A 15,308-nucleotide genomic window follows, 5' to 3' on the forward strand; every position below is an offset into this window, starting at 1 on the left:
TAAGATTATATTCCATTACATTTATATGTTACAATTTATTCAGCCTATTACTAATCAGCTTTATTTCTATTATTTTGTTTTTCTACAACAGAAATGCTGCTATAAATATTTTGGTGTAATGGAGACATTCTTTGTATCTTAATGGGATGTCTTAGGCAAGGGGTATAGATACTTTAGTCCTTCTCTGTGCTTACCATCTCTTCTTTGAGGTCTTTTCTGGTTCTCCCCTCAGCTGAGATAGTGCCCTGCTCTTCAAAATTGATCTTGCATTAACTACATGTACACTTTTCTTTTGCTATGACGGGAAAATGTTTGCCTTTTTTCTTTTGTACCCTGACACTTTGCACAATGCCTGGCATGTAATAGATGTGTGTTGGTTTGCTGATTTTTAAAGTGCTTTCTATGAGTTTTAGTTCTGCCAGGGACCGAGCTGGTACCCTTGCCAGTTTTACGGGGAAGGTGAGCCCCTTAGTCTGTCATTCTGGTCCTCAGGGTCTATTCAGTTTGGTTTTTAGGCAGATGAAATGTGGAGAGAATTATAGCCCTCCAGCTTGAAGGGGATCCTGTCTAACCCATCCATTTTGCACATGAGGTATTGCACCCATCAGGGTATGTGAACATCTGGGTACTTAAGAGAGAGCCCATGTTTTTACCCCTCGGCCGTACCGCCAGCTTTTGCAATGATTATTAAATTCAGTACCCAAATGTGGGATGGGGAGGAAGGACAGAGGATTGTAGGGAAATGAATCCATGCTTTTCCCCTGCTGGTGGGCATTATTAGAATCAGGAATAGGTGACTCTCCAGAGGAAGCAGTGTGGTTGGGAGCCATGGGTTTTAGTCCTGCTCTGCTACTCTTATTGAGCCTCCGTTTCCTTATCTGTAAAATGAGGTCTTTCTGGCTTTAACGCTCTCTGAGCCTGTGACTTTAAAGCCATTCTCCTTAGGGGGAAGAGAAGGTGCCCTTCTGTAGCATGAAAATCAGAGTTTCCTGATGGTTGCTGGTGCCATGCTTTGGGTCTCTTCTGCTAAAAGAGAACATGCCATTTAGAAGTTATCTCTACGGAGGATGTGCGTGTGTGTGCAAACGTGCATGTGCAGATGTGCCTGCCTGTCCCCCCACCCTGCTGTGTCCTGAGGTCATTCGATTTGTCACCAGGGTAAATTCCCTTATGTGACCCAACATAATATTGGGCTGGGTGACCACAGGCTCTGGCTTACGTCATTGCCAGCCCAGCCCAGCCCATGCAGCTGGAGCTGAAGTCAAAGCCTCAGACGTGGGGATGAATTACGTGGGGATGAATTACGAATAATCATAGGGTTACGCAATGTTAGAGGTGAAAGTGACCTTAGCGTTTCCATTCTAAGAGCAGATAGCCCTGTGAGCTTGTTGTCGGACCGACACAAATCTCTTTTATGCTGTACTTGAAAGGAATAATCAGGTCACTGAATGGGATAATTTCTGTTGACAAGTAGCAAGGAATCTTGTGATCTTCACACACATGAGAGGTCCAGTATTGGAGGAGAACTCTAAAGCTACCTTGTCCTCTTGAGTTAAATCTTTTTTCATTGTTTTACTCAAACGGATTTTAGTAAGGGCAGTACAGCTGGCAGTGTCTTCTCAGTTGCCTTTTGTGAGGTGAGAAGATATTGATTTTGCCCTCCATTTTATTTATTTTTTAACTTCTTTTGGTGTCCTCTTCCCAAGCTATCTTTGTAAAATGATTCCTTGATGCTTTCTAGATTTCTACCTCTTGCATATTTCCTTAGAGAAATATATCTGGAAAATGTTATTTGTGTTTCTTCTGCCTTTTTATGCTTTCTAGTCTCTCTCTTTGACTAAACTTCCTTTTGTATCTGTTGCCTTTTCTGGATGTCTCCATCCAGTCTTAAGCAAAGAGTCTGGGATTTGGAAGCAGGAAATTTGGAATCTCCAGTTCTGTGCCATCTTAATCATAGGAGTCTGGTCAAATCTCATAATGTCTTGAGGGCTCACTTTTTTTATTTGTAAAATGATGGAGTGGCCTGGAAATGACAATCTCTTGAGATACTTCAAGCTCTTACATGAGTGAGACAACTGAGAATTTTTCCTTCCTCATCTAGCTTATTGAATCTCTTTAATCCTTCCCAATACACATCAAGATCAGTGTGCATACCTTGAAGCTTTCTCCTTACTGATCATTTACAGCTTTTATGATTCATCCATTGGCATAACATCTCTCCAGTGTGGACATGATATTTTTCAGCTCATTGTTTCTGAAACAGCCTTTTGCAACATAGGATAGAAAGTGTGTGTAGGAGTGCTTACAGGGTGGGGAAGAAGCAATTCACTTTCCTCCTCCATTTTTCTTTTTTGTTTGTTTTTAGACCTAATCATGTGTTTTCCTATACTTCCAAAGAAAGACCTGTGGTTTTTTTTTCTTTGTTTAATTGTGGTTTTTATTAAAATCAAATACTTGAAAGTGTTCAACATACAATTCAGATGACTCTTTAAGAACTCTTTTAAAAGGTACCCTTCCCCAGAATGCAAGGCATGGAATTGGATACAATTCTTATAGTATTTCTTACTTACCAGTTCTTGAACTACTGACTTCATCATAAATATAACATTTGTTACATATTTTATTATTATTTTTTTACCTTTTTTTCCTTTGCCATCTTGAATGGGAAAGAAGGAGAATCATAATCTGGATTATACATATGTGTGGAGCTTCCGGGACATCAGAGGTCATCTATTTAGTTCAATCCTCTGGTTTTACAGATCAGAAAATGGAGACTTAGAGAAATAAAGTAATTTTCCCTGGGTATAGAAAGAATTAGTAAGTGACCGTATTTGAACTCATGTTCTCTGACTCCCAGTCTAGCCCTCTGTTATCGCTCTTTTAAAACTTGTTTCAAATACTACTTCTCTCTCATGATCCCTCTGTCTGTAACAGTCCTCTTCTTTGGACCTGAAAGGACTTTATTCTTCTATATTGTAGTTAACTGTTTTTGTTCATGTCTTCAAGCTTTATATCTCCCTTTCTGTGGAGAGTAATCTCTCATTAAATATTTGAATGACTGAATAGCTGTTTGGAGGAAGTCACTGAACGTTTGAATGCCATATCCCAAGTAACAGAATATTTTTACATTGAGCAGGATGCTCATCATGACTTGAATGATTCTCTCTGCTGATGCTATTTTCTCCCTGACATCCTCTTGCTGTGGTCAAAGCATTTACTCTCTAGGAATCTATTAATTCTAGAAAAAGGAGAGAACCAGCTACTTACTGAACATGAACTCTATGCCCATTGTTGTGCTGAGTGCTCAGAAGTACAAATACCAAAAAAAGATGTCTCTGCTCTTGACAGTTTATATTCTAATGGAAGAAGATGACATTCTGTCAAGGGGGCAAGGTGAAATACTTTGTGGGAACATAGCATGGCTTGAAGTCCAGGAAATCAGAAACAGGGTTGGGAGAAGAATGAAAATAGACGAGAACTCACCAGTAAGAAGGGGGATGAAGCATCACTTGGTAGGGGGATATTCCCAGGCAGGAGGTATAGTGTGATATACCAGAGTAGGCAGCAGGGATGGAGGGATATTCCAGGGTGAGGAGGCAGTAGGGGTGGTGGAATATCTGAGGATAAGGGGACCTCAGATGATGAGGGAAGTTCCAGAATGAAGTTCTACAGGGGATTCGGTTTTTATGCAGATGTCCTTTGAAGATGTGATAAAGACAAAGTTTAGGACAAATCGGGAAAGACCTAGAAAATGAAAGCCCTTCCTGTCATCTTGAGGGTATCTGTTGACTTTCTTGATGGCCATCTCATGTTTTCAATCTTGTACATTTTATCAAATCAGAAAGGACTGGGTCCAAGCTGCTCCAAATAGCAGATGAGTTCATTCATTCCTCTTCATCTTGGTTGTTGAATTCTGCCAGGAAAATTGCTACATTTCATGGATATTTCTGGGTCTGTTAACCTTCTTCTTTTTTTAAACTCTAAACCTTTATCTTCTCTCTCTTAGAACCTATACTAAGTAGCCACAGAGATCTGGATTCAAGCCCTACATCTTCCATTCTGACTGTATGCCCATCAACAAATCACTTTGCCTCTCTTTTTTTTTCTTAAACCTTTACTTTCTGTCTTAGAATCAATATTAAGTTCCAAAGCAGAGGAGTGATGTAAGGGTTAGGCAATTGGGGTTAAGTGACTTGTCCAGGGTCACACATCGAGGGAGCATCTGAGACTAGATTTAAACGCAGGACTTCCCTTCTCTAGACCTGGCTCTCTATCCATTGAGCCATCTAGCTGATTATTAACTTTCTTCTTGAGCTGGGGGGAAAAAAAACTTTGGTAGGAATTTAAAAGTGACGCACTAAGTAAGAGGACATTTTATCTTTTCTTTTCTCACCCTTCTATTCTATGGCCCCCATCAGGATCATTCAGATGCATTTCTGTTTTAACTCTTTCACAGGTTTGTTTACAGTGAAATACACCCTGACTGAGCTCTACAATAAGAGTGGTTCAGTGATAGTGGATTTCAGTTAAATATTAATATGAAAACATATAGAGAAGGTAATGGATCCTTTAAATAAAAGAGAGGTTTAGGTTTAGCTAGAGGTGCTTTGGGGCTCGCATTGAAAAATTTCATTCTAATTTCTGTGGCCTTCTCTATGCTACTCTCTGGGAAAAAGGAGGACCAAAGAGCAACATAATGAGAAAACCAATCTAATTCTTTGGCTTTTTTTTACCCCATAGGTCTTATTTCTCTTTCCCTCCAATTTTTCTTTTCCTTGATGAAAGCTGACTTAATAAGGTAACCAGGCAAAGCATCTGAATTGCCATTTTCATGAATCCAGGTCTTAAAGTGCCCTTACCCTCCAACCATTTGGGGTCTAGACCTGAGAAGAGTAAATTTTGTTTCTTTATCCTTGTAGGATTCATTTATTCAACAAACATTTACTGAGTCTATTCTGTTCACTGTGTGGTGACTTCAGGATGCTTCAAATTTAGTCAGATTAATTATAACAAGAAGGTGGAAGGGGCATAGGAATTAGTCAGGAGATGGAGATTTTATTAGCATCTTAATATTGAGCAGCAATGACTGTGCTGTGTTCTCAAGCTTCTAGTGTGGGGAAATGCTCTTATTTCACAGGGTTGTTATGAGGAAAAGGATTTCATAAATGTTTAATTGCTATGGGAAAGTGTCATTTGCTTTATCGTAGTTGTATTAGGCAAACCTGGACAGTTCATACTTCCTTTTTAAAAAATAACATGACTCAGTGGATTAAGAGCCAGGTGAAGAGATGGGAGACCTTGGGTTCAAATGTGACTTCATATGCTTCCCAGCTCTGAGTCTTAAACCCCCACTGCCTAGCCCTTCCTTACCACTCTTCTGCCTTGGAACTGGTACCCAGTATTGATTCTAAGACAGAAGGTAGGGTTTTAATAATAAATAATAAAGTTGCCTTCATCGACCATTGTAGACTAGTGTGCCCCCCACCCCAATCCTATCCTCTACCCATTGAAGATATTTTTAATGCATCAGTTTCTCATTTTATTTTATTTTCTAATTAACAAGCATCTTTTCTCTCCCCACCTCATCTTTCCCTTTCCCAACCCCCCTATGCCACAGGTTCACAAGACTTAGTTCTCTTAAATTTTTCCTTTTTCAAGTTTGTGAACAATTTAATAATATTTAATTTATGAATAAAATTTAATTTTATTTAACTTTTCCCCCCATTATTACATGATTCTGGTTGTTTCCCTATCCCCCCCTTCCCAGAGCTGACAAGCAATTCACTGGGTTATACATATATTATCACTCATTCTTTTTCTATATTATTCATTTTTATAATAATCACCTTTTAAAACCAAAACTCCAAATCACATACCCATATAAACGAGTGATAAATCGTATTTTCTGGATTTATACACCCATAGTTCTTTCTCTAGTTGTGGATGGCCGAAAGCTTGCTTTTATACATTGATTTAATGTGCTCCTCAGAAGGAATGACTTTGGGGTGTCAAATTGCTTCCTTTAGCAAAGCTTGTGCTGTGTGACAAGATGTCGTAAAGTGCCCATGATGGAGTTGATGGGAGGGCAGAAGAGGGATGGATTTGTCCTTGGTGTCAGAGAATTCTTGGAGGGGCTGTTGAGGATGAATGCATTCTGGGGGCCAGGCTTGGGATGGAGGGAGAGAGACAGGAAGTGTGTGTCACAGCTTCTCTCCAACCCTTTGCCTGGCTTTCATGTGCTGGCAGGAGTAGCTCTTTACTGGCCTAGTAGAACAGACTCCCAACGGTCTGACCCGGGTCATTTTTGATATCGCAAACTAAGAAAAATGTTGCAGAAACACAATCGGCTGCTTGTTCCACCTTGGGAGGTCCTTTTTATTATCATCTGAGGATTTTCTGGGTTGTAAGACATCAAATACAAATTTAATTTTTCTCAGATTGCACCTGGATTATTCTTTGAACACTAATGGTCCCCGTGTGCCAGAGCGCATCCGGCCCCACAGAAGGGAGGGAAGTGTTGGCCAGGGCAGCATTGACTTAATGATGTTGTTTTTCCTTTCTCTTGTAGTGTTAAGGGACATCAGCGAACGAGGGAGGGACCTTGAACAGATCTTATCTCAGTACATTACATTCGTCAAACCTGCCTTTGAGGAATTCTGCTTGCCAGTAAGTTCTTGCTTTCTCCTCCTTCTACCTTCTCTAAATTATGAATTACATTTTAATAATGCAAACTAAGCCACTCACATACTGGCCTCTCTCCACCCTGTTCTTTGCCAGTCTCTTGCCTGACAAAGGCTGAATGTATCTACCCCAAGAGGAATTTTGGGGGTCATTCGGTCTCTCACCTCTTCGGTGGGGGATCTGGTATTCTTCCTTCTGAGTGAATGCTCAGTTGAAGATCAGTAGGATAATTACATTAAACTCCTCAATTTCATATTGATCTGTTTCCCTCATGACTTTCCACAGGTTTGTTTTTCTTTGCTTCTGACTTGATGTTCTAAAGCAGATGGTTTAAATTTGGGAAGGAGAAATAAAATAAGCTTTGTACTACGGGACTTGCCTCAAAAATTTCCCCGCTTCCTCCTTGGCACAGAGCTAGTCCTTTGGCAGTTCTAGCCCTGGGCAAGTCCTGTGAATTCTCCAACTAGGCAGTGAAGGAACTAGTCATTCAAGGAGAAAGTCTTTGTTCCTGTAGAATTGGAGCTCAGCCCAGGAGGAGTACTCACCTTCCTGGTACATGAGGGAGGGAGAGCGATGGGATGAGGTTAGAGAAAGAGTGATCTGGAAAGACGAGTATTTAGTGTAGAGATTTCCCCTATCCATCCTAGTGGAGATATTCATTGGCCTTGGAGGAAAACCAAAAAACAAACCCATAAAATTTTGCTTCTAGCCATTGAAGCTCTATTTTATTCAGCTGTCTTGGGATGGCAGTTTGGCCTAGCTCTTCTGAGTGACATCTCTTGGGAGCTCATTGAACTGTGAAGCCAATATTTGTGACTGTTTATTATTTATTATTACTTTAGAAAATCACAAAATCTTCATTTTTACTCCCATTTCCCTTTCATAAAACTTTGATTTAAAAAAAATCTTTTTAAGTTTGATTAAAGAGATACTAGTTAACTTCTAGAAAATCACCACAAACCAGCTGTAATTTCCAGTGTCAGATCAGAGATAGGGAAAATTTTCTCAAGGAATCATTTAATACAACTGGCCGGAGTTTTGCCTTTATAAACATTGTGTTTTTAAGCTATAAGAATTCTTAGCAGCAAAAGAAATATTGCACCAGAACTCTATAGGGTCGTAGGTCCTAGGAGAGAGGTCACCTACTCCCATATTTTACGGATGTAATAACTGAGGCCCATGTTAAGTATTTGTTCCCTTCTCCTCCTCCACAAATTGACCACATTTTTTTTTCCTTTTTAACCTTATCTTCAGTGTTAGAATTCATACTGCATATGGATTCCAAGGCAGAAGAACAATAAGGCTAAGCAATGGGGGCTAAGTGACTTGTCCAGCATCTCACAGCTAGGAAATGTCTGATGCCAGATTTGAACCCAGGACCTCCCATTTCTAGGCCTTGCTCTTTATCCACTGAGCCAACCTAGCTGCCATATTTCTTAACGTGAGCAGAGTTAAACTCTGGGTTATTTTGTTGGCCATGTACCTGGGTGAAATTTAGAATCTGGTTGAGTCCATTTCTCCAGCCACCCAACTCTTTTCTTCTTCCCATCTAGCTATTATATACTCAAGGTAAGCCAGTATGTTCTATTATAAGCCCAGGACTGAAAGGAAATGGAATGTCTATTGAATTTGGTTCAGGAGTGGCTGACTAAGATTTTTATATAATGCTATTCTAATTCAGCAGTCTTAAAGTCTATTGTAGACCTTTTAGGATTATTGCTTCAAATTGTTTTTCAGGGAGTTTCTCATTTGTCTTCATACCATGACACCTTCTACCTCCCATTTTTGTCCAAGCATCAAATGAATAGTTAATCAGTAGCTATTTATTATATGCAAAGAATAACATACGTACTGAAGGGTGTAGAGTTCCATCCCTCAAGAACTTATAGTCTAGTCTAGGGAGAAAAGATGATGCTTGGATGGATTCATGTTGAGTTAAGCCACTCAGAGAAAGTGTATTTCTGTTTAGTTTTGGAACTCGGATAAAACAGAATTAATACTTTCAATTAGGAAATTAAGAGTTTTTTTTTTGTTCCCTGTTGAGTTTTATGTTCCTGATGTGAGTCTGAGCATAAAGTAATTAGGAAAATAAATCTCCTGTTGGAATAATTGTCTTGTAGCCATCCACAAAACTGGAAGGGTTTGGGGGCAGGTAAAAGCCTAAAATCTCTTATATTTTAGTTTTAGAATATGCTTTAGAGCTTCCAGATGCACACACTATTTCATGTTCATATGCCTTATTCACAGCCTTATCCCCCTCTTCCTACTACTTCTTGCCTTAAGAAGAGAAGAAACTGTTAAGTGTTTTCTTCTTTCACTGACCTTGTGAAATCCTAAGCAGGATGGTTCACGCCCTTGTTTGTCCTTTTTTTATTGGACAGTTTTTCTACCTTTTTCTTTGGCCACAAATCATCTGTTGGTGAGATAAATACTTGTCTTTCTATGCTGAATTCTAATGTGCATAGCAAATGAATGTGTAAACAGTGTTAAATGTCAGTATGAATTTGAGAGTAAGTGATTGGACCAAAGGAACTTGAAATCAAGACACTGTTAGACAATTTGAGTATAGGTCATTAAACTTGACTTTCACATTTAATTTGTATTTTATTCTTACTTATATGCAAATAATAATCCATTTAATTTCTTTTTTTTTGTTTTCCATGTATCTCATTGATTGGGGCAGCCAGATAAAATCAAATAAAATTCTTCATTCTTCCTTAAGCCACTGTTTGTTTATAAATGATCTCCTGTCTCCTATCAATCATGTTTCTCCCAAGCATGACATTTCTTTAACTTTCAGAGAGGTCTTTTTAAGCTCTTACCTGTCTTAGAATTAAGACTATGTACTGGTTCTAAGGCAGAAGAGTGCTCTTAAGAGCTAAGCATTAGAGTCTATTCAAACTGTATATTTTCCTCTGGAATCAGTTAATATAATATAGGTGGCCAGAATTTGCCTGTATAAAGCTCAGAGTTTTAAGCTGTAAAATTCTTAGTTTGCAGCAAAGAAAATATTGCCTAAGAACTCATTATAGGATCATGGGTTATAAAGCTGAAAGAGATCACCTGGGCACTCATTTCACAGATGTTAAAACTAAGGCCCAGAGAAATTAAGGAATGCATTTGCTCAATGCTACACAGGTATCAAGAAGTGGAGGTCCTTAGACTCTGGAATCCCAACATTCTATGCTCAGAGACTAAGTCATGTTCCATAATATGATTCTGAATTCTTCCATTGTGCTAATTTAAAAAAATCTTTTTCATAGACTAAGAAATATGCTGATGTGATTATTCCCAGAGGTGTGGATAACATAGGTGAGTTCTGGTGGGGTGTGATGGGGAGGAGGAACAGTCCCTTGAGGATACAGATAATTTTTTTAATTTTTAAAATTTTATTAAATTGAAATTAAATTTTAACTAAATTTTTATTTTAAAATTAAATGAAAACAAGGTAGTTTTTTCCCCACATTTTTACATTTTTATTAATTTAAAATTAAATTTTAACTTTTTAAAACACTCCAAGATTTTATTTTGCCCAATTTAAAAAATATTAAGTTAAAATTGAGTTGTTTTTTTTTAAACCCTTACCTTCTGTCTTGGAGCCAATACTGTGTATTGGCTCCAAGGCAGAAGAGTGGTAAGGGCTAGGCAATGGGGGTCAAGTGACTTGCCCAGGATCACACAGCTGGGAAGTGTCTGAGGCCAGATTTGAACCTAGGACCTCCCGTCTCTAGGGCTAGCTCTCAATCCACTGAGCTACCCAGCTGCCCCCTTAAAATTGAGTTTTGACTTAAAAAAAATTCAAGGATAATTTATTTTCCCAATCACACATGACAATTTTCAGCATATGCTGCCATGTTGCTTTAGACTCTGTTCTGAGTCTCCTCATCTTTTGATCCTCTCTGCCCCTCCAGTGGCCATCAACCTCATTGTTCAGCACATCCAAGACATCCTGAATGGAGGCCTCACCAAGCGCCAGACCAACAACTGCCTCAATGGTTACACCCCCTCCCGCAAGAGACAGGCCTCCGAGTCCAGCAGCCGGCCCCACTGACCTCCTGTGCCTGACTCGGCATTCCTGCCCTGAGTCCTGTCCCTCATTCACGTGGGAGACGACGAGGAGGAGGAGGATGAAGAGGAGGCGGCGGCAGCGCTGACCTGTGTATATAGTGTTTCCAGCGACAGGACTATATTTAAGAAACCACCCTCGGAGATGAAATGCCTTTGATTTTTTTTTGTACTTTTGGAATGGGCAGAGCGAGATGAAAGATGACCCGAGTTTAGGTGATAAACTGTGCCAAGAGATACGGGGATGCTGAATTTACGAGTCCATCGTGTAACCAGTTATAAATATATACATATATATATATATATATAAATCTATTTTTGTGTAAATGTAGAATAATGTAAAGCTGTTTGCCGTGAGTGTTTTCCAAGAGGATATTGTGAGAGCTCGTGCTTGTATTTTCTGGGGTAGGTGCTTTAGCCCTGGCAGTGGGCATTCATTTCTTATATTTCCAGATAGAAAAAGCCAGTAGTTCCAGATTCTGTCAAAGAGGGGAGATGCAGAGGGAAGGACAGCTGATAAGTTATCCTGAGTTCTGGAGGAATTCTGGAAAGGATTGGCTTCTGACATTCCTCCCTGTCTTTCCTGCCCAGTGCTGCTCTCTTCTGACAGATGCCATCTTCTGGGGCTAGTCCTTAAGGATAGGAGAAGTTTTAGTTTGTTTAAGCTCACTCTTTTTGGTTGGGAATGAGGGAAGACCCCAAAATCATACTCAGGGAAGGAAGTGCCCTGCAGAAGAGAGTAAGTCTTGAATGTTCTCTTTGTCGTCCCCTTGCCCAACATCCATTTGGTCTTTCTATTTCCCTTTATTTTTTCCTTTTCAGTCTACTCAGAGAGGACAAGGTTGCTTCTGGCTCCCGCCAGATTAAGTAGGAATTTTGTGAGATTGTTATTATCATAGAGGCAGAGCAAGAGTAGAACAGGCACCGGGTTGCGGGTGTGTGGGGATCTCTTCAGATACTGGCTTCAGATGATTCCTGGAAAGAACCGAGTGATGGCACCCCCATCCTGTTGTTACACAGCAAGGGAAAGATCTTGGCTTCTGTGAATTTCCTTTCTGATTAATGACTCGGGTTCTCAGACCCTTCCATGTGGCCAATGATCTCAGTGGTAGGAAGAGCCAGAACAAGAAACTTTAGCCATTTCCCTCTCTGACCGAGGGGTTAGCTTTGTTTCCTTTCTCTTCCCCTCCAAAAAAGGATGCTAAAGCCAGATTCGTTCCCATCAATGATTTTTTTTGACTTCAAAAAATTTAAGGATAATTTCTTTTTCATGTGACAACTAGGATAAAATTGCTGTTACCACAGAAAAGGGTACAGCTCCATCCTGTGCCTTAGAGGTGCGAGGAGGGGATGGTGTATTTCCATCTTAAATAAATGGAATTCCCTTTCATTTACAGGGACGTAAACCCCAGCCAGGTGCCCCCTAACAATCAGAATACTGTGTAATTTTCTCTTAGTCTGCAACAGAGACAGATTCCTCGCTGACTTCTGGGGGCAGGGGTTAGGGGATCAGAACTACTGGATTTATGAGATATGATCTTAAAGTAACACGACTGATTTTATTTTATTTTTTATAACTTGCCTGATTGTCTTTATCCAAAATTTGTGTGATATTTCTAAGTAATCACCTGGGGGTATTGGGGTACACCAGGATGGGGGAAGACTATTCTGGCATTCTGGGAACTCTGCCAGTGGCCATCAAGGACTAGTTTCAATCACAAAACAAAACCAATCTCATCACTTGGCCACAACTTGTCCTTTAATCCCAGATGGCACCCCACCCTGTCTTCTTCACCAGGGACTTGGGTACTTCTCAAAACTGAACCTACTCCCAAGGACACAGATCTGCTAGCCCTCCAAAAAGGTGCCACTTAAAAAAAAAAAAGAAAAGAAAATCCGTTTTCTCTGGAGAGAAGGGCTCTCTGAAGGCAGTTGAAAAGAAAGGAGTTCCCAGAATGTTTTAAGCCATGGAAGTGTCAATGATTCATTGTGCTAGCCTCTGGAGGTGTCCCCTTTGAAAGAGAATGACAAGCCTTTGTAGGTAGAAGTTCTGGAATCTTTGTCCTCCTATTCAGTCACATTCCTTTATGAGTCACACCTCAGAGAGCTCTGAGGCTTGGGAGAAGAGGAAAAGTGGAGGGCCAGGAGCCTCAGAAAAGGCAGAGCCTTACCCCTAGGTGGGGGCAGGCTCTGCCCCTGGGAAGTGTCTCTCAGAGAGTCTTTGCCTTGCAGCGGGTACCATGCTTACCTTTACTTGAAGCTCCCAGGTGCCAAACCATTTAGTGCCTTGGCAGCCTATCCCACTGCCTTGTAAGACAGATTCTTCTATTGTCACCAACCCTTTTACTTAGTTGCTTCTTCATCTACTTGTGGTATTTGGGACCAAGGCCATCCTCCCAGCAGGTTCTTTTCTCCACACAATCCACACAATCCCCCTTCCTCCATCCCTGCAGTCCTTCTCTCTCCACTCCTGCTCTACCTTCCACCAGTTTGATAATGGCCTCTGGCCTTTCCCTGTCACTTGGTGGCAGTATTTCCATCCAAAGAGGACTCCCCCAAACTATAGCACAGAGCAGGGATTGCCCTATTGGAGGAAATCAAGAAGTTCAGGGGCATGGCCATGGTCCCTGGGTGCCCTGGGCATGGTGTGCCATCATCTATAGGCATGGCAGATTCCCTCATTGACCTTCTTGTCCTCTCATGCCCCTGTGTGGATGTTGGGATGTGGACGAAGATGAGCCCAGAGGTAGAGCATCCATGGAGGGTTCCTTCAGATTCACCACTAGAAGGTGCTAAATTTCTGCCTTGAAACTCAGGACCTGCAGCCGGGTAGCCAGGATGATATAATGTGAGCAAAATCTGGCTTCACCCTAACCCCTGAAACAGAACTTGTTGCCTCCTCCATCATTCATATCCCAGTTAACCCAAGGAAAGATGGATTGTGGGCTAAGGATTGCCAGGAGAACTACTGGATGCTATTGGGAATGTAGTTGGATCCAGCCCAGATCAGTTACAGGTCACTGGGGGCCAGGAGTGGTAAAAGTAGCCGTTGTACCTCCAGAGTACTCCCAAGGGTTCACCACAGCCACCTGGTCTCTGGTGGGGGTGGTCGATCTCAGGAAAATGCTTTTCTGCCCTTTAATGGGTTCTAGATCGGACAATTGCCTGGGGGATTTGAAATGTCTTTGCTTGCTCAGAGGGAAATCTAGACTCCTTAAATCCATTCAGCATTGTATGTAAATAAGCGACCTCTTGGTAAGAGCCCTCTTGGTCTGGCAACAATGGAAGGCTAGTAAGTAGCAAGTGTTCTTCTGTGTCCTTCAGCTCAGCACCCCATCTTCTGCACATGGAATCTTCCAATCCCCAAAGTGGGTTCGATATTTTTAGCCCATGAAGACTATCAGCTGAGTCCATAACAATTGGACCTCTTACAGAAAGGTCTGGTTGAACGTCTGCCATCTTAGTTGGCCCTCCTAAAATTTTCTTTGGGTCCACTAGGCAAAGCATGCTTTATGAGCTGGAATGGTGGTGGCAAGCAGCTTCTGCTCAGGAGAGAAACCTGTTGAAATGAATTGAGAGCTTGAAGTTCTCTTTACCCATCGGTGAGGGAAAGTGAGCGACCACTTTCCTCTGGATCAGGCAAATGGTTAAACTGCATAATATAGACTGAGATAATAAGGGCAATAAGGGCAAACTGCCCTTGCTAGTTCAAGAACTCTGCCTTTATGTAAGTGATAGAGGCAGTAGCTGCCAGTATCTCCAGAATTAGGCTTGGGTTTTCCATGAGGGGTTAGATTTTTTTGTTTTAAATTTATACATTTGCCTTTTCTGTTTGTTATTAGTGATGAAATACTCTTGCCTATGCGTATTCTGTCCTTCCCTGTAAATAAAGATGTTATCAAAAGGAATCGACCCTTTCCTTTGCCTTTATATTTGGTGTGTTCAGAAGAAGTAATTAAACTCGGTGTGAGTTGTGAGAGTGATCGTAGCAGATCTCTGAGCTTTCATAGAGAAGAAGACAGGCGATATGAAACATCACAGGTTTGTAAAGGTTTCACAGACATTTCCTTTGAGCCTCGTGTCAACCCTTTGAGGTAGGCAGGTCAAAGGGGTCCCCAATTGCAATCTGTGGCCCAAAGAGATGAAGGGGCTTTTGCAAACCCACATGCTGCTAAATAGGAAGAAACCAGCTCTCGGACTCTTGGCCTAGGATGTTCTTTTGCAAGTCTAATCCAAGCCAGCCCCATTGCTCATGATTCTCAACCTTTATTTCAATCCTGAGTTTCTGCTGGAACCATAGAACTCATTTTTCCTACTTGAGATACTTCCTCAGCTAGGAGTTAATTTCTGATGTTACCTCTTGCCCGTAAGACCAGAGAGTTTGGTTTGCCCAGGTGCTACTTCAATCAAACAAGTGCCACTTAGAAACTATTGGTTGCTCCACGAAGCTGAGGGTCTGGGTACCCCCAAGAAGGAGACAATTTTCTAAAAAAAAATTGATGACTATTTCACTAGTTTCTTTTGTAATTCAGCACTGAAAAACATGCTTCTACACAAAGGTC

General features: G+C 41.0%; 1 protein-coding gene across 2 annotated transcripts in view; it reads left to right on the forward strand.

The window, feature by feature from the left end:
• Positions 1-14,654, forward strand: part of UCK2 (uridine-cytidine kinase 2) — a 79,045-nt gene extending 64,391 nt beyond the window's left edge. For both annotated transcript variants that reach the window (XM_001363732.4, XM_056815475.1), the window contains exons 5-7: positions 6,569-6,666; positions 9,945-9,993; positions 10,593-14,654. In XM_001363732.4, the coding sequence (XP_001363769.1) occupies positions 6,569-6,666; positions 9,945-9,993; positions 10,593-10,732 (287 nt within the window). In that variant the 3' untranslated portion in view covers positions 10,733-14,654. The remainder of the gene's footprint in view (positions 1-6,568; positions 6,667-9,944; positions 9,994-10,592) is intronic.
• Positions 14,655-15,308: the final 654 nt, after the last annotated feature.

This window comes from Monodelphis domestica, chromosome 2 (genome assembly GCF_027887165.1).
Source record: "Monodelphis domestica isolate mMonDom1 chromosome 2, mMonDom1.pri, whole genome shotgun sequence".
NCBI lineage: Eukaryota > Metazoa > Chordata > Mammalia > Didelphimorphia > Didelphidae > Monodelphis > Monodelphis domestica.